At 46.4% G+C, this 23,189-nt stretch overlaps 2 protein-coding genes across 19 annotated transcripts in view; one reads left to right on the forward strand and one right to left on the reverse strand.

Annotated features, from left to right (window-relative positions):
• The window catches only part of LOC139047886 (delta(14)-sterol reductase TM7SF2-like), a 41,500-nt gene extending 20,015 nt beyond the window's left edge, over positions 1-21,485 (reverse strand). Inside the window, exons 1-11 of one of the 17 annotated variants that reach the window (XM_070522054.1) lie at positions 21,346-21,483; positions 17,029-17,073; positions 14,125-14,166; positions 13,991-14,023; positions 11,885-11,929; positions 10,675-11,134; positions 8,728-8,993; positions 4,342-4,356; positions 3,687-3,701; positions 1,625-1,660; positions 553-567 (exon numbers count right to left, since the gene is read on the reverse strand). In XM_070522054.1, the coding sequence (XP_070378155.1) occupies positions 553-567; positions 1,625-1,660; positions 3,687-3,701; positions 4,342-4,356; positions 8,728-8,993; positions 10,675-11,134; positions 11,885-11,929; positions 13,991-14,023; positions 14,125-14,166; positions 17,029-17,058 (957 nt within the window). In that variant the 5' untranslated portion in view covers positions 17,059-17,073; positions 21,346-21,483. Of the gene's footprint in view, positions 1-552; positions 568-1,624; positions 1,661-3,686; positions 3,702-4,341; positions 4,357-8,727; positions 8,994-10,674; positions 11,135-11,884; positions 11,930-13,990; positions 14,024-14,124; positions 14,167-16,899; positions 17,074-21,117; positions 21,214-21,236; positions 21,259-21,345 lie in introns of those variants that run through there. The other 16 variants (XM_070522045.1, XM_070522044.1, XM_070522053.1 and 13 more) reach the window with 16 other exon arrangements.
• A 254-nt stretch (positions 21,486-21,739) lies between these two features.
• Brf (Brf RNA polymerase III subunit) overlaps positions 21,740-23,189 on the forward strand; it is a 60,371-nt gene continuing 58,921 nt past the window's right edge. For both annotated transcript variants that reach the window (XM_070522061.1, XM_070522062.1), the window contains exon 1: positions 21,740-22,173. The gene's annotated coding sequence lies outside the window, so the exon portion shown is untranslated. The remainder of the gene's footprint in view (positions 22,174-23,189) is intronic.

Here is a 23,189-nt window from a genome sequence, read left to right on the forward strand (position 1 = left end):
TTCTCGGATACAGCTAAACAAGGTACCAATGGCTTCTGCTCGATTCAAAAATTCCAATAACAAACAAACCTTTTTATTCTTCGACTCTAGAACAAGAACTGAAAGACTTCGAAGTTGACACTCGGAAGAATGTTTTTCTGCAAGTCTTCTTCAAAGTCTCGCATCTTTTGTTTTCGGGTAGACAGAGCAATAAGGTGGCTGTTATTGGAATTCTTTAATCATGCAGAAGGCTATGATATGAAGTTTGGGGATAGCTGAGCAAATAATTTTTTTTGCAATCTCCTCAAAAAAATTAAGCAAAGGAAGCTTGCATAAATGTAGAACCAAATGAACCTTGTACTCGAAATAAGCACAAAAATTTATACACAAGTACAACTTTTCAGCACCATGACTTAAAGAAGAAAGACGTAAAACAATTTTTTGCCTAAGGCCAGGCTTCCTTCTCCTTAACCATAACACAAATAAACATTAAAAAAAATGTTTGATCTAAAACAAGGCTCAAGGACAAATGAAAGGAATGAAATATCAGGATGGACTGCCAAGTCAACTTACGCTGCTGTCAGTGTCCTGTAACAGAAAGCAAGTGGTAAATGTGGGGAGTAAAACGTCGATCTCACTTGTGTCATCTCTATGAAGGAAGAGAGTACAATGGCTTCAGGGTACAACAGCTTCATACTAGAAAAGTTCCAATGTGAATTCCAAAGCGTTTCTGCAACATGATGTTTGCTTCACAGCTATGATGGTACAGCAAGCTATAGTCGCCGACTGATATTCCAGACCTCGCGAAGACCGGAAAGCAGTCCGAAAAATCGAACAGTTTGAAAAATATATAATAATAATAATAATAATAATAATAATAATAATAATAATAATAATAATAAAAAGAATGTGGCGTCCCCTGGAGGGTTTTGTCAGCCAAAGAGAGGACATGGCCTCCGAGAATGGAGGACAGCATGTGCCTCCCTATCTTGGAGGCTATAGAGCAGACCACTGGAAGACAAGCCTGGCTAAGCCAGCCGAAAATCCAACATGGCAGCCTTCAAGACTGGTAGCAGGGCTCAGAACGAGTTAATTAGTCCAGAAAATCAAACATTAGCATGGAAATTGGTCCGAAAAATCGGGTCACGAAAATGCAGTTGCCCATGGGAACGAACACGGTGCATTTATGAAGTTCGGAATATATCAAGTCCAAATTTCTGGAGTCCGAAAAGATATCTGAATGAGTGTGCGACACACCTTTGCAACTACTGATTGCTACGGCAACTTGGAAATAAATGGTGTTCAAAACGTGGTCGTGGTCGAAAATGAACGGCACACTACTAAAACTCACAGCCACAAGTTAGCTGAATCAGAAGAAAAGGCCACTGTTTCATTTCGTCATAAAATATAGTGTGAGCAGAATATTTAAATTCTCACACACAGTGTGCGTGTTAGCAAGCACTCCTGCCTCCATGTCAAGTCAAAGCTTTTGACTGCATTTCCGACGTCTGCATAGCTTTAACAATATATTTTAAGTAATAAAAAAAGAGCATAAAATTATCACAACCCTTTATTGGGTACGGCAAGCAGCGTATGCTGTAAGCATACAATATTGTCTCAATTCAAGAGGAGACTTTCTACTTACGCTGTAGCTGATGACTTCACGCATTCTGTGCCGATCCTGTGCACGAGTTAATGTTAGCTCATTAGCAGCATCACGCACGTCTTACCACTACCATCTACTAGCAGCAATTAAATAGCAGAACATTCAAACTGGCAAAATAACTACCCAAATTTTTCTGTTGCAGTCTGCAACCTATGTGTACTATGAGTAGCCAGATTTGGGTAAAGTACTAACTTTTTTACTTGGCTATTCAAATAGAGTACATAATCCATCCAGGTCAAACCTGCAATCTATGCAAGATATGAACAAATTCGGTCCACTGTTAAAGAGCCCCTCACCAGGCCTCATAGCAAATTTTGGTTATACACTGAAGTTGTTATGCGTCCTCTAAGGAGCGTTCTGCCGAAATTTTTTTTCAAATTTATTAATTAGTAGCCGAGATGGAAATATTTCAGTGCCGCAAACCAATGATTTCAGGAGGCAAGCTCCACTTGCCCCGTCAAGCCTCTGCAAACGAAATTCCTAGCCTGCGTTCTCCCATACCGGACCTCGAGGATTGCGTGATGCAGGCGTCACAGGCACCGCCTTCATTTTTTTTTCCCTCATCGCTTTTTTTTACGGTGTAGCGCACTTCAGCTGATGGCATCGCGCGCGAGCTGTTAGGATTGTCTCATTTTGCGCAGCGCATGATTTTGCGTGCTGTGCAAAAAAGTGCTGATTAGCTATGGCGTCTCACGGCTGCGGACACGCAGCACAGCCCAGTCAATCAGAACCTCAACAACAGACGAAATGGACATGTCCACTAGGTGGACTCTTACAGAATACCTCTCCTGATTAGCACTCTAAGTCAGTGCTACATGAATACTGAGGCAGACACAAGTGGATCATAGAGTCTGATCCCGCGCTAGAACACTGTAGAAACTGACATAGTTTTGGTGCCTGCGCACATGACTGGACGAAGTGGGGACAAGCAGACAAAACGGAAGTACATCTCTTCCAATTTTGCCGTGCTTGGAGTGCTTCTGGGCAGCTAGAGCCATCCGGCGCATAAACGATGAACTATTTTTCTAGTTTCCGTTTTGTGTGTTTTTTTCCCACCTGGACAGGATTCTTAAAGCGCCTTTTAGTCTGCCGTCTTCCGACAGGGCGTTGACATTGTGTGCAGCTGCCCTTAAGAAACGGCAAATTTGAACAGATTGCGACGAGTCTGCGTCAGAATTCTTTGATGGTGGTAGCAGCACAGACTCTGAAGATAATTTTCACTTATCGGACTTCAGCACGGACGGCAAAAGTGCGTCAAACAGCCCCGGAACAACAACAGGTGTCTGCCAATGCGTTTCGTTTTCTACTTGAAACCATTTTGTCGCTGCTGCACTCAGATATAAATATATCTGCTGAGTTTTAAAGGTTGCAGTTCTTATCTGGGGTGCTTCAACATCGTTTGGGCAGGAACACTTGCCGATGACAGCAAAAAGAGTGAAGTTTTGCGTAAGAAGGTGGCTGACAGTGGACCTCGGCACTGGGCCATGATCGCGCTCCGCAGTGCCACGCGGCCGTTCGTAAAAGCCACGGCACGAGCACAAGAGCCACTATGGCTACCATTTTCCTTTGAAGATAAAGAACTTCTACAGACAGAAAGCTTATATTTGCAGGGATGTTGTATATAGCCTTCTTGCTCAAAATGCATATTTCGAAATTTTTAAAATATTCCCTTGATGCAAAGCAGCATCTATGTTCTTATGAAGTTTTCTCGTTTTCATTACAATTTTTTTATAAAGTTTTTTTTCAAAGAATTAGTAAATATTCACTTGAAAATAATACCATAAGAAATGTGAGATTACAAGACATGAAGCCTATTTGTATGTCGTCCACGTAGACGTAACATAGCCGCCGGTAATGAGGCGCGGAGTGTGTTCATCTTAACGATAAAGAGTGCGCAGCTGAGTACGCCTGCATAATCAAGCATTTGCTGTAGCAGTAAGAAAATTGTTTACTAGACTACCCAAAAACTGCCTATTATCCAGCAGACACGAAAGTGTTAAAGAAAAAACGAAACGTCAGAATGGACACGAAGTCAACTTACACTGCTGTAAGGGTCCTGTAACAAAAATGAAATGGTGAATTGTTTTTGGTGAATTAACCAAAAAAAAAAAAAAAACTAGTGCACTAACCAAGTCTACTGTACCAAGTTAAAACTCTGAACACGACTTGTTGGATCTGTCCAGGCCTAATTGGTAGCCCAAGACAAAGAAACGTCAAAAATGTCCTGATTCGGCCATTGACCAATCTCTTTAGAAGAGTAGGACCAACCTTTTTTGTCCTTGGACTTTAGAACAAGAGCTGCAAGACTTCAAAGTTGACACACAGACAAACGTTTTTCTTCAAGTCCACTTCAAAGTCTCGCACCTCTTGTCGTGGAGTAGACAGAGCAATAAGGTGAGTGTTATTAAAGTTTTCCATCATGCAGAAGCCACTGATATCCTGTCTGTGATATCTGAGTAACCATTCTTTTTTTCAAACTTCTCAAGAAAATTGCGCAGAGGAAGCTTGCATAAAAGTAGAACCAAGTGACACAGACAAGGATGGACCTCATATTCGAAAAAAGCAAAAAAATTATACACAACTACAAGTTTTCAGCAACATAACCCAAAGAATAAACATTATATATATTTCTAAGACCAGACTCCTACTTTAAAAGAAGGAATGAAATGTCAGAAGAGACTGCCAAGTCAACTTACGCTGCTGGAGCTGTCCTGTAACAAAATACAATGGGTGAATGCTTGGAGTAAAGTGGCAACCTTGCATTTATTTGAATCTAACGCACAGCCTTTCATGGGTTTAAAATGCACCTGAATGTAACGTGCCCTCTATTGGTAAAGAAAACGATAATGTCCACCATGTATACCTCCAACGCTTGATACGCTGTTTGGAGGTACTACAGTCAAACCTCGATATATCGAACACGGATATATCGAATTATTGCGTATATCGAACACTGTCTATATCACGTGGAAAATCGCATGCATTTTTAATTTTTTATTTCGAACGGGGCCGGATGTAAAATGGATATATCGAACTCTGCCGCCCCAGACCAAGTGCGCTCTGTTGACAGGAGGCGAGCTTTCCCGCAACACTCTCGAAGATAGCGGCGGCGCGATGGGCGTTCCAGACTGCTGCGCACGACAGCTCCCACATCGGTTGCGCCGAGGGCGCCATTTGAACGTAGCGGCGTACACACGCGGCGGCTTGGAGCCAGCCACGGCCGGTCTCGAGGGGAGCGCGCGCTTCGCGCGCTTTAGAGAAGCGCGCGCTCCCCGGCCGTGAGCCAGCCCGGCCGCCTCAATCACGCGCGCCCGCGCCCCCGCCGTGCGCGCGTGATCGAGGCGGCCGTGGAGCCAGTTGGAGTGCCTTGTCGGTGCTGAGCCACACAGCATGTGCATTGAGGTCTCCGTTGGCGGTGATGACAGCACCGGAACAGTGGCGGAGTTAAGACGTGGAGATCGCGGCAGAAGTGACTGCTGAGCGGCCAAACGAAGACGCTGCCGAGGCTGATCCATCAAGCGCTGATGTTGCCCCGCTCCCGACTGCAACTGAGGCTGTAGCTGCTTTGGCCGTTGTACGCCGCTACTGCGGCGCAATAGAAGGCACTGGACCGTCTCTTGTGGATTGTTTGGACTATGTTGAGGACGCCGTGGTCAAGCACGCGGTTGCCAATATGAAGCAGACTACGCTGCTTCAGTTCTTTCAGCGAACGAAATAAATACGTTGTTTGAAGCTTCATGTGAGTATCTATTGCGCCACGATTGGTTCATTGATTGATTTGTGCTAGTTTTTGACGTGTTTTCTACGTGATTTTATATATCGAATTCTGGCTATATCGAACTATTTTGCGATCACCGCGCTGTTCGATATATCGAGGTTCGACTGTATACATAAACATTTCATTTTTCACAGTCTACTTTTACAGCGTCTATTCTTTAGCACAGGAGGTAAATTTGGTTTCGGAGCTACAAAGGTATGTTCAGTAGTTTTTTTTTATGGCAGTCCAGGTATAGCGACGACCGGTCATAACGATTGGATTTTTCATTCTTCTTTATCTCAATGTAAGTGGACTGCACTGTATACAGTACTTAATCATATTATTGTTGTACATATGTACCCTGGTCCCCTCTACGATTCCCAGGCGCTTGAGTGCATGTCAAATAAAGAAATAAATCAGGAAACCTGGCACCAGTGTTTGTTGGAACTGCAAGCATGGCAGTTCAGCCTGGATGGGAACGATGGGCAGCATGCGAATTTGCCTAAACTTCGTCCTCCTAGCTTCAAATGACGCAGTGAGCTTGCAAATGAACTTTTTTCAACGAAATATTGTCGTAAATGCAACAATTCACAATAGGTGATATCAAAAATATGGCGACCATAGCATATTTCTGGCTCCTGCAAACACCTTTGGCACCATGCAGTCCATAACAGCGCGGCCTTCGAGATCGGTTTTGGTTACTTGGAGCGCGCAGCCGCTGAAGGATGAATTTGGACACCACCCATTACTCCGCTCATGCGCAAGAACTTAACTGCCTTCGTGTTTAGAATACAGCTGCCCTGAAAGTGGGGCAATAAAAGCCGACGTGGTGTAATGATTAATGTCACAAGAGCATTTGAAGTCATAAGCACTAAGGTTAGACAAGTAGACTAATTTGACCCTTGTTCGGAAAATCGGATGAGTCGGACTCATCCTCTGGTCCCGACAAGCGTATGCATTATTCAGTGAAATCAAACTCTTGTTAATTTGGACGTATGTGGCTGCACATAGGTTAATTCAGACAACTTTCGGAGCTCGGCGAGCTAGGAGTGCTGCCAATTTGCAACCCAAGAGAGCAAAAATGGTGCTAGTGTCCAATTGAAATGAAGCGGCAGAGCCATAGTCATCAGCAGAAATCGTACAATGACAGCAATGCCGGAACGCTTCGTGCCTATTTCTGCCTTTAAAGCCTCTATTCTTGTGTTTAGCGCCGCACATAACCGCATCAGTGGCGTGCTTTCATAACTGTGTAGTCGCCATGCATAATCACGCCGATAGTAGCCGTGGTTTTTTCCAGTGTTTGTAGAAACAGTTGTTTCGTTTTGACTCGGTACGTGTGTCGGCCACGTGCCTAAAAGACTGCGTAGTCGCCATCCATGATTGTGTCAATAGTGACCGCAGTTTCGTCTGCAGTTTAAGCATGCTGCGGTACTCGTCGGGGATAGCTTCGGTACTACAGCATGCTTAAAATAGCACCAATCCCAAGGAACATGGACCCCAACCTCCATAAAGGTCGCAGGGAGGCAAAGGCCGAATACCTCCAGAAAACTTATGCTCCCCAAAAGACAACAGTGTATGTGGACGCAGCCATCTACACCACACAAAGGGGAAGCAAGAATGCAGTATCAATGATGGTCGACTTGGCGGTACGAGAAGCAAGAACGCAGTAGCGATGATGGTCGACTTGGCACTACGAGAGGGAACCACCGTTACAAGACTACACGGTAGTCGAGGCTGAAGAAGTGGCCGTTGCTCTAGAAGCAGTGGAGGGCTATCAGATTGGACAGTCGCTAACAATACCCTTGGTCTCGCAAGCAGCCTGCCACAACTACTTGCATGGCAGAATCAGTCATCGAGCACTCCGCATACTCTGCTCAGTAGATTATGACACACAACAAACAGGCACAGAACCACATGAAGCGATCACACACAAGAATGTTTGGGTACCGGTACACACGGGGGTGGCAGGGAACCAAGAGGTGAACAGGACAGATCGAGAGCACACTAATTACCAAGCGTCCAATGTTGACAGCCTCGAGGAAACCATGCCTGTACACCAACAGTACTTGGCCATTTTAAACGATGACAGAGGCAGCAGAAAGTGGTACTTTCCGCCGCACAAGTCTCTTAGCAGGGAAGAATCTGTTGCATGGAGGCAACTACAAACAGGGTCGTACCCTAACCTTAACGTGCTAAGTAAAATGCACCCCACACTTAATAGACACATGTACATGGTGCAATGAGAAACCCACATTATAATACATAACATCGGCATGTCAACAAACTGACGTAGTCCCAATCATATCACACCAAGTGCGAAGAAATGGGAGGAACTGCTGTCCAGAGACCGCTGCGAAGACCAGCTAGGTCTAGTGCAGCATGCACGACGGACAGCAGGGGCCAGGAGAGCCCTGGACCAAGGGCAGCCGACCATTGCAATAGGAGATGGACGAAGCAGGGGTGGTAAAGACCTTTGAGGAGCACACAAGGAGGAAGACTCCCCTGAAGAATACGCCCCAGCTGCAGAAGAACACAACTACTAGAGCTCAAAAAGTTTTTACTCCCTCACTCGCCTGCAGTAGTTGCAGCAAACGGAAGTTTCACTCTGACTCAGTGCATGCATCGGACGTGTGCCTTCGGCACCGGAATGTCGCCGTTCATAATCGCATCAATAGCGGTCGTGGTTTCCTACGCAGCGGTTGCAGCCAACGGTTGTTTCATTTTGCTTCGCTACAAAGCTGTCGAGGATGAAGAGCACCGGCTATATCGCGATAGACAATCTGTTGACAATCAGCTCACTAGCAGAAAAAAAAAAAAAGAACGGAATGTACGTGCGGTAGTACAAAGCGTACCACAAATGAAAATGTGCACTGCGGCCGTGCCGCAAAGGAATTTGCGAGGCCTCGATTACCGCTGCATGGGCCAATGAGTCATGAGGTGATGAGAATTGCAGCTTCCACTGCTTTTGTGTGAAATAGAAACAGGTTTTGCTCAGTCATTCACTAAACAAAAAGCGTGTTGAACGGAATAAACATTTGCTAACCGTTTTCTGGATACCCTCAATAATTCGACATTCGGTTAATTCGCAGGTTTCTTTCAGTCCCATGAAATCCAAACCAACGATGTTTTACTGCACCACTCATCAACTCCATGGTAAGCAGAGTGATGATCGCAGTGCCGCAGTTCCCTTGCAGTAATTCCAGCAGGGGAAGCCCTACAGTGCCCTCTAAGTGAACTCTGTTCTTTGTGCCGCTGGGCAGCCACTGAAGAAACACAGAAGGCTCCGGCAGGGGGTAGCGGAACACAGCTAGGTAAAGGAACTCACCGAGGTCGAGTGCATGGTGGCAATGCGTGGGGAAGACCGCACCCCCTGCACATTGTAGACGTGTGGCGACGATGCACCTGTGGAGGGTGCGCTCGATATGCGGCGGGTGATCGAATTGCTGCCGAGGTTCACCACAGGCTCGGGAGAAGCATCACCCAGGGGCGTGGCGAGGCTCGCGCGAGTGCGCGCTGGTGCGATGATCGTCTCCGACGAGGACGACGAGGACACTGGAGCGCGCGAGGGGCCGGGCCGTGGGGTGTCGCCACCTGCAAGGATTCGACAGTGAGAGGTCACGAGAGGCTGCGTGTGGAACGCAATGCAAGCAACGTGCAGATGCAGCAGCATTTAATTGCCTCGTCAGACGCAAAGAAGGGCAAGACTAGAGTCCTGCACTGCTGCTGTAAAGCAACAATGTACTCCTAGAGACAAAAATTCTGTTAAACCTGGCCAGATATGAAATTCAAGAAAGGATTTCCGATCACTTCGCGAAACGTAAGGGCCTTGCAAAAAGGTTTGATATCGAAAAATTTCAGAGAACCACAATGAACCAAGGTTAACAGAACAAGGGTGAATAACATGAAGGGGAAACGTGTGATCTTTACCTTCACAGAATATTGATTTATTTACAGCTTACATCCACTGCCATAACTCTCAGAGAGCACTTCATTGCTGTCTGTGAACCATATGCCCTCCATATGGTCAATTGCATGTTCGATACTCTTTTCTCTAATGACTCCACAACAATTGCAAACAGGATCGTGGCCTTCGCCTAGTCCAACCACTTCGCTAGTTCATACTGTGATGCGTGGAACTGCCCGAAATGCTATAGGCACATGACGCGACTCGTTGCCACAAGCTTAGCATGTAAAATAACTTATAGAATGAGCCTTCATAATCGAAGATTGAAAGGGGCACATCGTCATTGTCACGCTATACAAGCGTGATGGTACGCAAGTCGCCATGTTGTGGTGGCAATGGTGATGACATTGGCTATCAGTATAGGCTGTTGCTGTTTACACCGCACAGGTAATTTTTTAATTAATTTTATTAGGAAAAAAAAAAGCAACCGTTATGACTGGGTAAATACTGTTAAATTGTTCATTGTGAGCTGCTTTCACTTCTCACTTTCAAATCTTCCTATGGTGGGCCCATAACGAGTGTTTTCAGCAGGAAATGGTGTGTGTTCCAACGCATTCACTGTCCCCTAAGCTCCGCAAAGACGGACGCTGCTGCCAAAGGGGCCACTATTGGCGTAAGCACAGGTATGCCGACTAGTTAAGTTAGAATTATCAACGAAGGCTAACGTTAATATTGAAATATTGAAATTCTGGCCCATAGAAATGTATAGACAACAGCCAGGACGTTCGGTTGGGATCGAATTTATCAAAAAACCAAATTAAACTGAGTTGAATTAACGGAAGTATACTGTATCTCTAAAGTGACTGTTTAAGAATACTGCTCCTGGGTGCTTGGTAACAACGCTTTTATTAAAAAGCCCCATTAAAAAAAAAAAACCTCCCTTCCATGAAGGTAAATTCTGCACATCTAGGTTTTTCTGATCGAGAACGTGGTAGGGACATGCTAAAATTTTCTTTTATAAATTGGCAGCATGCTATATTCAGGTTACTTTTCTTAATTTACACCAGTGAAAACTGGATGCACACTATATTTGGGGGCACAATTGAATAAGATGTATACGGTATTTGATGGTCTAGACCTTTACTTAGTGGAATGGGAAGAAAAAAAGAAGGGAGAACAATGAGAAGACGAGTTGGAAATACCACCTCCCCCCCGTCAGCACACATTTACCTAGAAACAACATGGGATGCATTTGACTTCCAATATTGATATGGGCACCATGGTGAGAATTACACACAGTGACAGACTGAAATAAACTCCACACACTCAATGCTTACAGAAGTGCAATGGAGCGCAGAAGTCACGCACCTCTCTCCCTCGCAGGGCTGACACTCTTCCTTCGCTGTGTAGTGGTGCGTGCTGGTGACTTCGGTGCGGCTTTCGTCTTGGCTGGAGTCTTCCTAGCTGGACTTTTGGCTGCCGGTGACTTGCGCGCTGGACTCTTGGCCAGTGAAGTCCTTGCTGGAGGACGCCCGGGGCTTTTTGGACGCCCGGGGCTTTTTGGACGCCCGACAGGGCTTTTTGGGCGCCCGGGGCTTTTCCTTGCCGGACTTTTGGCCTTCTTGGCCGGGCTTGGCGACTTGGGGGAGGCAGCCTTCTTCTGCGGCGACCGGGGCGTTCTGGAGGATGTGGTGGGGCCAGCTCGGGATGCGCTGCGGCTCCTGCTACGGCTCGTGACACGCTTCGTCTTTGGCGACTTCGATGACGAGCGGCTGCGCGACGTCATCGTCCGGGTGCTGCGGCTGGTGACTGTCACCGAAGACTCAGTCTGCACGAGGCGAAAAAAAAAAAAAAAGAAAGAGAGAACAACAAAAACAAAAGTTGGGGGTAAGGGGCAGTCTTCCAAATGATACACAGCAAAGATTGAGGAAGATGTTGAGAACACCAAGTCGGTATTGGATCTCACGTTTGACCGCATGATGAAATGATGCAGGGGACTATGTGTGCATCCCTTTCCTTGTCCTCTGTGCAATGCTTCACCTACTTACAAAGCTTCTTGTTCGTTTTCCACTGCACGATTTCACACTGACAAGTGCAAAGACAACTCCATTACTTTGGAGAGGCTTCCCACAGCAGCAACCGCGGGGCATTTTTTTTTTATTAAACCTGTGCTAGCACAAAGGATATTAGGCAGTGTGACAGCTGAGAGGACTGATTGGTCCAGTCTGTGAAAGCTTACTCTTCCACCCACATCTTGTCAGCACTGCTCACGTTGAGAGATTCCTACCCAACAGGAACTGGATAAGCTGATCTCTCAAACAAGGAGCATGCGCAGCTGAGTTTCAGAGGGCCACAGAACCTCCTAACAAGCCAGCATCAACCGTTTTCGCCAAAATGTGTTGCCGTCACCACCCCAACAAAAAAACGCTTCTGGCTGTAAGATGCCAGGGCAGCGAGCGAAAACGGTCACTTTGCCGCCACGTGCCATTCAGGGTTACGACCGTCCTGTAGGGTGACGATCATGCATAGAATGCGTTAGGCGAGCCTGGCACATGAAAACAGTTACCGTCTCACTCACTGTGTAGGAGGTCCTACGGCTGGTGTACGATGATGACGAGTCCGACTGTGCAAGGATAAAAGAAGACAAAACGAGCAACGGTGCTCCGAGTCAGAAGAGTAGGCCACGCTGCATCACAACAAGCTCGTGCTCCGCAGAATGTCACTCCTCTAAAAGATGTTGCGTTATGCCCACTTCATTTTAACTCTCTCTTGCACAGACGTTTGTTTCAATGCGACAACTTTTTGCCCAGTTAAACATCGATACCAATAGAAACCATGGAGAATTATCTAGGATGCCGTCAGCTTCTTTGAAATCTACTGAAATTGTGGCAGGCAGCATTTTATACAAGCCGCCAAAAGAATGGAGCAAGCACAAGCACGCTCAACAAAAGAGAAACCAAGCTGGTACCGGTGACCCCCCAAAGAGTGTGTGCCTGTCCACCTCTCGTGGCAATACCTCTGGTACCTCTGGTACACCACCTGCAGCCACACAGCGCTGTTGTCTGTGTCCCTCTCCTTGTCCTGTTGCTTAGCGCTGTTTTACTGCTCTCACAATTTACTTCTCTTACACCTCTGCCAGGCTCATCCAATGGCATGCACAGCTAGGGGCACGAGTTTGCCTGCCACTTCCTTCTCATTCCTTCTTGCACTCTTTTGCCTCTCATGACATCAAATCAAAATTTTACATGGCCTCACAGGGATGTCTAATCTCTTTTGTGTTCACAGTTAAAGACCAACCAACCGTCCATTAACTGAAGGACTGGGTTCTCGCAGAGAAGCTGATGCTTGAAAGAACACTGAGAAGAACCCAGACAGAAGCTCCATCTTGTTACGCAGCCTCTACATCACGCTTGCAGTGCCCAAGAAAGCCTTGCACGCATAACGCAAAGGATGTGGGTTCAGTCCCCAGCTGCACCAAGTTATCTATCCATTCAGTTTCATTTCCCTTCACTTAATTATTTACTACATTTCAATTATACATAACAATTACCTTCTCAGACTACAGAGGCGCTTCAATTCACTCAAGTGAGGACGCCAATCCAATTCACTCGAGTTAACACAAGCTTTGGTGAAATACCACTCGAGAAGTCACAGGAGTATTGGATTAGTCAACAGATTTACAAAGAAGCCTCACGGGCACCATAGTTTTGGGTTGAAATTCGGCTGACAGTGAGTAGGGTTGGTGTAGGTGTTACGAGAGTCCTAAGCAGTGCGTGTGGTTAAAGGCCAATGGTTGAGCAACTTTCATTGCGTAAAAAGTCTAGTTTCAGAATGTGCAGACATAACGCAACCTTCTTGCTAAGTGTTCCATTTGAGGTATGAGCGAATGAGTAACATAATGGCAGAAATATACTTTCTTTAACAGAGAAACCAAAAAAAAAAAAGCAACTGCTGCTAACAAAAAATGACGCACAATCCAAAACGTCAACAACCAGCACGGTGACTGGACATGACTTCCGAGTAGAAGTTGCTTCGCAGCGCACAGAAAATCTCAAAGGTCAAGGTCCGGGATGTGTACGTTTTCTGCTAACCACCAGGTGCCCGTGTCGTCTGCTAATGTGCCACTTAAACCACTTTAAAAAGAAAATTTAGGCAATTATAGCCATGCAGTTTTGCCAAGACTGCTTTGACAGTCTATGTATGTACTACTCATTTATAACAAACTTTAACAAAATACTTTTTCACCATTTATAGCCAAATCCAAATTTCACTGCAGTTGGTTTTCAAAACACTAAAGCCGATTATCAAGAGCTGCAATGAATAGTAGTACAGCAGGCAGGCACTGCAGCAGATGCTACGCAGAGCCTACTCAAAGTTGCCAACAGTCGGCACGTAAACTTCTGCAAACTCAAATTACTGCTGTCAAGAGTACAGCATCAGCCAAAGAATGCATTTTCAAATCGCGAATGAAGCTAGCGCTGTTCTTGATGCATGCCTACTGAAAGTCAGCACAGATCAGCTAATGTGTATTCTTTTTTTTTCTCCCATCTGCTGCTGATTTGTCCTCAGTTCCCCAAAATCCTCGTTATAGAGGCCTTTAGCCGGCTGAGAAAACTCAAGAACAGAACTGGCTGTTCCATGCAGTGCTGCAACAAGAAACAACAAAACGCGCACTGTCACTCACAGTCGAGCTGCTTGGCGTCCACGACGATCTTGACTGCGTAAGGTTGAAGAGAAATAAGCGGCGATATAGTCTCGAAACGTTACCCTAATGCGTTTGAGAGCTTCAGAGGATATTAGTAAAAAAAGAAAATGTACCCTGGTCACAGCCCCAATGGTAGATGCCAATGTCGAACTCGACTGCACAAGAAAGTTGAAGAGAAATGGACAGATGGACGTTACTCATCAGTCACGAAGGACGTGCGATGCAGGAGGTTTGCCCGCGACCGTAACCCCTTATTCGGCTCGCCTTGAGCAGCCTGGTCTAGTATCAGTAACGGGGGCGATCAATACCGCAAGGCAAACATTTTCATGCCAAATGGTTGCCATTTCATTATCCCCACCCCACTGTTGTCTAAATAGCTGTGAATTCAAGAGTCACTAGGCGCTTCAGTTGCTCTTTTTTCCTACAATACCAATGCAGTGTGTGCAGTACTGGACATCACACCTAGACATCGTCACCAAGTACTCGCAGATGAACGCAATTCATAGTTTCTTCCTTCACTTGCGACAAGCACCATGAAACAAGTCGCTAAATGAATATCCATTGGTACAAGATGCCCAACTGTGGCTCACTTACGTAACTACATTCGAAAGTGAACCAATAGTATCCCTTGTACAAAAATTATTTTTTTTGCTAAATGATCCACAATGGATGCAAGCAAGAAAATCCTTCAAGACAATAAAATATCCACAATCTTTATCCCCACAATGTTAAAAGATTCCATAAAGTTCAGAAATATTCACTGGCATTAACATCATTCAATGGCATTACGCGAATATAGTCTTTTTTGGGGGGGGCTCCATGCCTATAGTGTCGTGTAGATGCACTCACAAATACGGAACTTTCTAAATAAACTTTACCCCATGCAGTGTCCAACTTACAAACGAACACATTTCTGCAATCCCCAATGTGGTAGAACCTCAGTACTGCATTCTTTGCTAATACATTCCGCTAGCTGTGGCACCGACCAAAGCCAGGCTCCCATGGCATAACTTTTAAACGAATCTTTCCCTAGCTAACCCTGTGTTCTGCTCCTGCAGCTACATGGAAAACGTGGTAGAGGAGTTCTGCTGTACTACAGCTATAGAGCCGTTAAATGCGGCAAGAAGCTGCAATTTCTGAATAGTGTGATGAGCAAAAACAATGGTCCTCTAACATGACCAGCCGAAATAAACATGCACAGCAAGTGCTGCTTGCCCACAGGCATGAAGCAGGCTACTGGTCACGTCATGCACTCCCGCATCACTGACGCACACATGAGTCAGCGCGGTGTAGTGGATGCAGGCAGTGCCACAAGTATGCCGTCAAAACCAGAGTGCACCGATCCCTCAATTGAATAACAGAAGAAAGAGGGTACAAGGGGCATTCTGCATCTGTAGAAAATCAACAGCTGACAATTGGACTTAACTGCTTAACCCTTTGAAGGTTTTTGCCGTACATGTACGGCAGCGGTTTTCTGTCACGCAAGGTCTTTGCCGTACGAGTACGGTTTTGACCCTCCATTTGAAATTTCGCGCCATAATGACGATGCATGCTCGCTGGGAGGTGCTGCCACCTCTTGGGACTTACAAGAAGCGTTTGAAATTTGTGTTACCTTCTTGGGGAGATAAGCAGAACTGATTTCGAGCTTCAGCGCGTAGTGCAGACTGCGGCAACACCCGTTTTGCGGTTGCGGTTTCACCGCGTGATCGCAACGGAGGCGCGCGAAAACGTCATTTTTCTCTTTGTCGTCACTCTCTTGCAGAGGCGGTGGAAGTTGATTTCTATCTTGATTGGCGCTGTTCTTAGCTTGTTTATAACCGCCGCTCGCGAGGTATTCGTGCTCTCACTGGCAACGCACTTTGCCATTTCAGTTCCACTGCGTGATCGCAACGGAGGCGGCGAAACGTGATTTTTCTCTTTGTCATCACTCTCTTGCACGGGCGGTGGAAGTTGATTTCTATCTTGATTGGCACTGCTCTCAGCTTGTTTATCACCGCCGCTCACGAGGTATTCTCGCTCTCTGCAGCAACGCGCTTACGCGAGAGGGTGCCTCAGACCTCTGCCCAAGGCAGCCGCATGCAGAGAAGATGTCATGTGTGCGTCAACACAACTCGTCGCTCCAAGAGAAGAGCATACACGCATTTTAGGTGTGCAGACTGCGATAAGGTGCTGTGTGCAGACCCGTGTTTCAAAGGAGTGCCACACTCTGAAATACTATTGAACATTTTGCAGTTCTGAGTGATGCCGACACCAAAATAGTGTTCCTATATTTTTTTACTGTTTATTCCCGACTTTATACATCTTGTCCATTCAAGATCTGCAATAAAGTAATTTGACCACCTGGGAAAGTTTTTTCCAAATAATTTGACCCTCAAAGGGTTAAAGGACAAGAAATGCATTGAGTGCGATGATGTACATGCTGAAGGACAGTGGAGACCTTACGCAAGCATGGCAGTTCAGCCACCCTGAATATGATGGCGATCGCACGGGTTTGCCTAAAGTTTTGTCCTTGTGGCTTAGCTGTGGTTTCAAATGACTTAGTGACATTCATCGTGTTCGACAAACTATGTTGCACCATAAACATGATTCGCAATGACTATGCATGAGTGCGCATTGCTGTGTTTATAAAACTGCGATAGCTTGACAACTCAAGCGAGAGATAAATAATGCCACAAAAGCATTTGAAGCCACAAACACAAAGACAAATGCATGTATTAGCCGTCACTGCCATAGTAGCCCTATGTAGGCAATGATGACGGAAGGGCCGATTTGAGGCGTGCACATGCAGGCGTATAATGCGCCCAGACAAGCAGCACTTTTTTTTTCTTTTTTCTTTCACGCCGCCACCGCCGCGCAGCCATCCCCTTTCCAGGCATGCGCAGTGTTACCTTCGTGACGGACGAGAGGCGCACGACGGCCACCGAGTCGTCGACAAATTGGATTTGGCATTCGTTGCCCTGGATGTGAACCACTCGCGCAGGGAGCGGGTGGTCCTTAACAACCACGTGGGCACCTACCTCAACGTTGCTCTTCTTTGGGGGAGCCATCCTCGCGTGCTACGCCTGTAAAAAAAAAAAAGATAACGGCAAAATAAATAAATAAAAAAACACAAAGGGTGAGGGGGGCCACACAAGGCCCTGCATCGAGCAGACACACAAGTATCTTGGTAACCTCAAAGATTGGGCTGATTGGTTCTCAAAGTATAACAGCGCAATTTCTGGAACTAGGAATAATAATAATAATAATTACAAAAGACACGGTCAAGGACAAGCGCAGTCTCCCAACTGTAAAACTTCATTGCAGCACTTGTCCTCATCCACATTCTTTGGCTTTGTCCTCGCTCAAGAAGTACAGCTGTTATGTTTTGAATAACACAAGTACTGTATAGTGAGCTGCATATTTGATGAATTTGCCTGTTCCCCAAACTTTGTGGGTGCTGGCTGCTGCTGGTTTGAAAAGTATAGAACTTGGACCACTGTGGTGTGTGCAACTGGGCATGCGACACTGGCTATGCGAACACTCTGGGCTAATACCCCAGAGAGAGTATGCGGTACTGGGTAGGTGCTCGAATATGCAAGCAGAACAAAACACAAGAAGTTGCCAACTGAAAACTCAGGGAGTCGGCTACAGAGAAGTGAAGAAGAAGTTTACAGCACGATCAGCTGAGCGTGGAGAAAAAAAAAAGTTAACAAAATGTGACTGGAACATGCACTGGGTGAGAAGTGCTGAGCTACATAGAAATGAAGGAAGAAAAGTGAAGACATTTCAGTAAGCATCAAACGAAAGCTTATCACCGGTTCCTCCATGTGTGTGGAATATACTGCTCTTCTAGGAACTGACAACTGACCAGAATGTGTTGCGAGACATTGATGGAAATGTAATGACCATAATTTATCGTGATAGAATCCAGCATGCTGTTTGCGATCTGAGTAGAAATTGTAATTTTAAATTTGCAGAGAAAGTCTCACACACAAGGCACAGCCTGGTGCCCCTTACTTGGTGCTCTGGATGTAGTATGCAAGATTACTGTACATAAGTTGGCTGTTATTAAGTACAGTGTACTTATTGCTTAAAATTGTAGTTTGTACATCATTAGACGGTTGCATTTTATTCTATGCATATTACGAAGTAAAGGAAGTCCACACCAACGAGCGTCCCACAATGCACGCCGGCACACATGCTGCTGTATGCATGAGAGTATGCGAACCAGTACCCAGAGTTGTGTGGTCTCCCTGCGAGGTACAAAATGAGATCGCCTAGTTCTGCTGTAAATGGGTGCCAGCAGTACAATACTAGTACACGCGCGGCTACAGCAATGCATTGAACTGCGTGTCAGGTGTAAAAAAGTTGTTCTGCTATTGAGAACTCTACCTGGCTTGGATAAAAAAAGCACTCTTGACTGGTTAATGACCAAAGCAGCTGGACAGCAAACCGCGAAAATACAGCTATTATTGTAGACATACTTGAACACTTCCGAAAACATGAATTGCAGGAACATCGGCTCGATAAACGAATACTCTGTCACAGCTGTGGCCGCACTTGTCTGCCTCCCACCAATGCCGGCTTATAACTGCTGTCATGCTCACCTATCACAGTTTCCAGCATGCTTCCAGCGAAAGACTACATCCTCACTGCAGATCAAAAAATTCAGATAAAGAATGTTCCATGGTGTTTTCCGCGTTACCATTGCATGACTTGACACTCTGACCTGTAAGCTTTCCATTGCACTAAAGAAAAATGGATACCACGGAAGTTAGAAAAAAATTCGCTTACTGCTGCTTTGCTTTGTTTTTACTCACAGTACATTCAGCTAATAAATTTTGAGCGCTCTGGTAGCACGTTTTACTTGCACCATATTCGTCTGGTTTTCTTTAGAATGCTCAGAGGTGCTCTCGCCGTTGACCTGCAAGCACAACCGATATCTGGTAGAATTTCGGTCACTTGGCTGCTGCCACTTCCACTGTTGGTGCCCACATTTTTTGTTGAGTAAAGACACACTTCCAGTTCCTGTTTTAGGTGCATGTACTCTGAACAAGCACACAGTTCCATTTCGGCCTTCTTAAGCTAATTATGCTTTACTGCTGCTCTGTACATAGCTATACGCTAACTTGGGGCATCGGTTTATTTCCAACCTTAACTTCGGCGCCTTTTTCATTGTTCTACATGCACTACAAGGCCTCAAATAGACGAACCCGGTCAGATACCCAGATCCCCTGAACCCCAAATCGATTTGAAGTCTTTAAAGACAACCTTGTGATATTAAAAAAAAAAGTGACAATTACCAGCCTGGCAGCTTTGCCAGGGTTGCTTCGGTAGTGTATATGGGCTACTCATTCTTATAGGAGGTTTATGGCTACACTGTGCTTTTATGGATGGACTGCACAGTAATGACACATGAGAGGCTCAAGTTATCACGCGCAAGGTTCGCTCTACAAGTAGTGGAAATCAGTGAATGAACATTCAAAAATTGAATAGTGGGACTTTATGCAAGTTGCCTTCACCCAAAAAGATCACGTACTCGTGACACCTGCAGCAGAAAGGATGTTCCACATCCACCACCAAGGTTTGTGGAGTCGCTGGCTAACACTCCCAGGGTTCTAGTAGGAAACATAAATAGCCAAGAAAGTGGATGTGGAAACAACGGCCCCGCAGTAACTCAATTGGTAGAGCATTGCATGCGTAAAGCAAAGACATGGGATCGTTCCCCACCTGCAGCAAGTTGTTTCTTCATCCACTTTCATTTCCATTAATTTAAAATTTCTTTAATTCATTTAGTAAGTACAAGTAATTTCCCGTTTTCTCCTTGGTGTCTGTTAGCTTCTTATATGTCAGAACTCAGTAGCACACAAGCAAACAAAAACTACTGGTTGTTTTCTGGACTTGCACTATGGTTCTACGTTATGAAGTGAACCTGTTATGAGAAAAAAAAAAAGATTAAAATCTTCCAGAGTTTTTAGTATTGTTCATATGCAACCTATCAGGGCATGCATGCTTTTCAATTACAATCACAGCTTTTATTAAAGAAAGGGCGCAAGCTGCCGCTTCAGTCAGCTGCGAAAACGCCCGGAACCATGCGCGTAGGCTTCTGACGTCCTTATTGAAAGCAGCAGATCACGAGCTTGTTTGGCGGCAGTAACAGTAGACAACAAAGCTTAGGCTGCAATGTATACATGATTTTATCTGTTAAAACGCAGGCCATTGCCACAGTCACTTTTCAGGCTAACCTTCTGACGCGAACGATGCAAGCGCAAACCTAGACACTTAGATGCTGTAAACGGCACTGCGTCATGCGAGGTCCCGTTACCCGCCGTTACTGCATCAACGCTGCTTTCGAAAAAGACCGCCAAGAACCGTGATGGTGTGGATAATGCGCGTCGGCGCTTTTCGAAAACAGTGTAGTCATGCCGCTACGCGACAACGCACATATCAAAATTGTTTGCGCGGCTAGGAAACTGGCAAACTAACAGGCTAATTAACGGTGCATAACGGAAAGGCTACGCCCACCGCAACCGCCAGCCAAACCGCGGACGCCGCTACCGCCATCTGCATCGAAAGAGGCGAAGCTCCAATTAGGCCTAGCGACGCAACGACGCCGCCGCTACACAAGGAATAATCGGGCATGCAACGGAACAAATCGGCGCTATCGCGGTTCACTCTGCTCTCTATGGAGCCGCCTTGTAGTTGCACCTGCGCGACCGATACCACCTTAACAAACAGCGCAGAATGGCGTAATGATAAAGCGTAACCGTGGGATAGCCCGATAACTTGTACCGACGCCGCTGGCAATAAAAAAAAGAGACGCATAGCATTGCGCGCGGTCACTGAACTTGACCTCCGAATTGCATGTGCGCTGCAAACCGCAGCAGAGCACGAAAACATCGCTTATACTCGTTGCAAGTACACCATCTTAACACTTGCTAATGCAGCGAGTCGCAGAAGCGGCAGGGCATGCGATGGTCGCCACGAACGCGCCGGTTCGGGACACCGCAAGAGTTCGGACCCTCGCGTCCCGCGCAGAGTCGAGTCGTTATCGCGAACTCTGCGCCGGTGTTTCGCGGATGCGACAGATCGAGCACAGACCTGAAATTTCTCTACGCTTGACTTACCTAATGCCGGTGCCGATCTCTTCGAAAGCCCCCGAAGCGCGTGAACGCGTGAGCGCGCGCACACTTCACCTTCGCGATGCGAACTACCGACAAAACGCAAAATGTAAAGTTAAACTCACGTGTTTTAGCATTCAGGAATCGCGGCGTACGTTAGCGATGATCGGCGCAAACAAGCCGGTTAAAAAAACCACGATAAATAACACTATAAACATTGAAGCGTGTACGTACCCGTTTCAAACCACTCGTCGCAACCGACGCCTTGTCAACGACAAAGGTGCCGCCAGACGCCATTGGCCGGGGGGACGTAACGTGCCCCACTATTGGTGTTTTTTTGCGACGAGTTTTGAAACGTTGTGCTCCATTGGGCGTATTTTCCGTGACGTCATCCACGCTTGACTGCGTTTGCGGAGTCTCGAGACCCGCGAGGGCAAATGGAGGCGGTCCGCTTCTTTATTTTTAGCGAAACGCATTTGGACCAACAATACCCGTGCGTTGTAACAAACACATGCGGCTTGAAAAGTGGCAAGCACGCCGGTCAGCTCTCCTCACGCAGCTTGCGGGCCAAAATGGCGCGCTTTGCGTTGTAAACTGCGTCAACTAGATGGCGCACTAAAACATCAGTCTTTTTGTACATGTTTGAAGCAGAAGAGTCAGACTGGGCTTATCTCTCTATTTGAGATCGCCCTGCTGCGCTAGCTGCGGCGGTCTGCTGCATTTTGCAGCCGAGGTGGCCGTGTTGGAAATGTGGTACAAAGCGACCGCCGCTTTTTCACGTGGCCTGGCCGTGAATGGCGCGCTGTATTGGTAGTTTACGTGGTTCTGCAGATACCGAGGCATACGGGCGTTTCACTCAATTGGACGATTTTGTTCGCTCTCTAGAAAACGTGATTCACACTGCCTGTCACTCGCAAGGCGCATCACATCGCCGGTAGAAAGACGAAAAAAGAGGGACTTGTCTAGGCTTCCCGAAAGGCTCGCTCCACTTGTGTCTCGCGATCTTTGTGTCGGCCCAGTCAACTGAGGACATCATTCCCTTCAGGCACCACCGCCAAACTGGTAAGCTTTTAGCTCGAGATCAGTTCTTGATCACTCGCTTAACCATTTCCTTGAGCGCATGCAGTCGATGTTGCGCTGGTGGCCGCGTACATAGAGGCGCCGAGCTTTTGCTTCATATCGCCGCTCATGTACGGCACGTCCGAAGTTCGAATCGCACCGTGACGGAAACTTTCGTGTCGCTTTTTTTTTTTTTTCTAACCTGCGGGCAATGCTCACGATATTTACAAATAATGTACTGGAAATTCGGACCGCATCACTTATCGGTATTTCGTCGAATCTAGGACATATAATCATATTACTTGCAGCGCTGGTAAACGGGGCCATTCGGTGCATACATATTTCTTTTTTCCGTACATGAAAGAGGATATAGTGTCATTTCGGGCATTAATTACACCTTTCAGATTCCGAAAAGCGTGCCCTTCAGCATCTGTCAGGACTTTTCAATCAGTTATGTGTTACAAAGTTCCACGTGGTTTGTGCAAGGCGGCATTTTCGCCGACCTTGCGGCGATGGGCTTCCGTGTCCCACTGTTGGGCGTTTCTCGGCAAAGCCGATTTTTCGATCACGTTTCGGGCAAAACACTTTTTTTTTTGTCTTTGCAATCTGACCTGTAGCGGGTTCACAACCTTTGCCGACAAGAACGATGAAAAACGAAACGCCTACTTTGCCCGTCGCCCGATGCCGCATCCGTCGCTGCGACGAAGTTTCTTCTGCGATGCAACATATTGCTCGTGCTTGTGCGCATTTGCCGTGCACATCCCCGCGTTCTGAAACAGTCGGCAGGTGCGGGACGCTTAGTAAAAGGTGGTCCCGAAGCGATACTTTCGGAAGGTGATCGTTTCACTGCGAACTTTCATTCATCGCAGGTCCGCAGGTTATCACGTGGAAACGCAGAGACGTCCGTTCGTGTTTCACCTTTCAGTGTTGCCTGTTTTTCACCTTATTTTAACGGAGGGCTTCCCTACACCAGGGACACGATTCTGTGCGCGTACTCTGATGAAATGTCAACGAAAGAC

This window comes from Dermacentor albipictus, chromosome 7 (genome assembly GCF_038994185.2).
Source record: "Dermacentor albipictus isolate Rhodes 1998 colony chromosome 7, USDA_Dalb.pri_finalv2, whole genome shotgun sequence".
Classification (NCBI taxonomy): Eukaryota; Metazoa; Arthropoda; class Arachnida; order Ixodida; family Ixodidae; genus Dermacentor; species Dermacentor albipictus.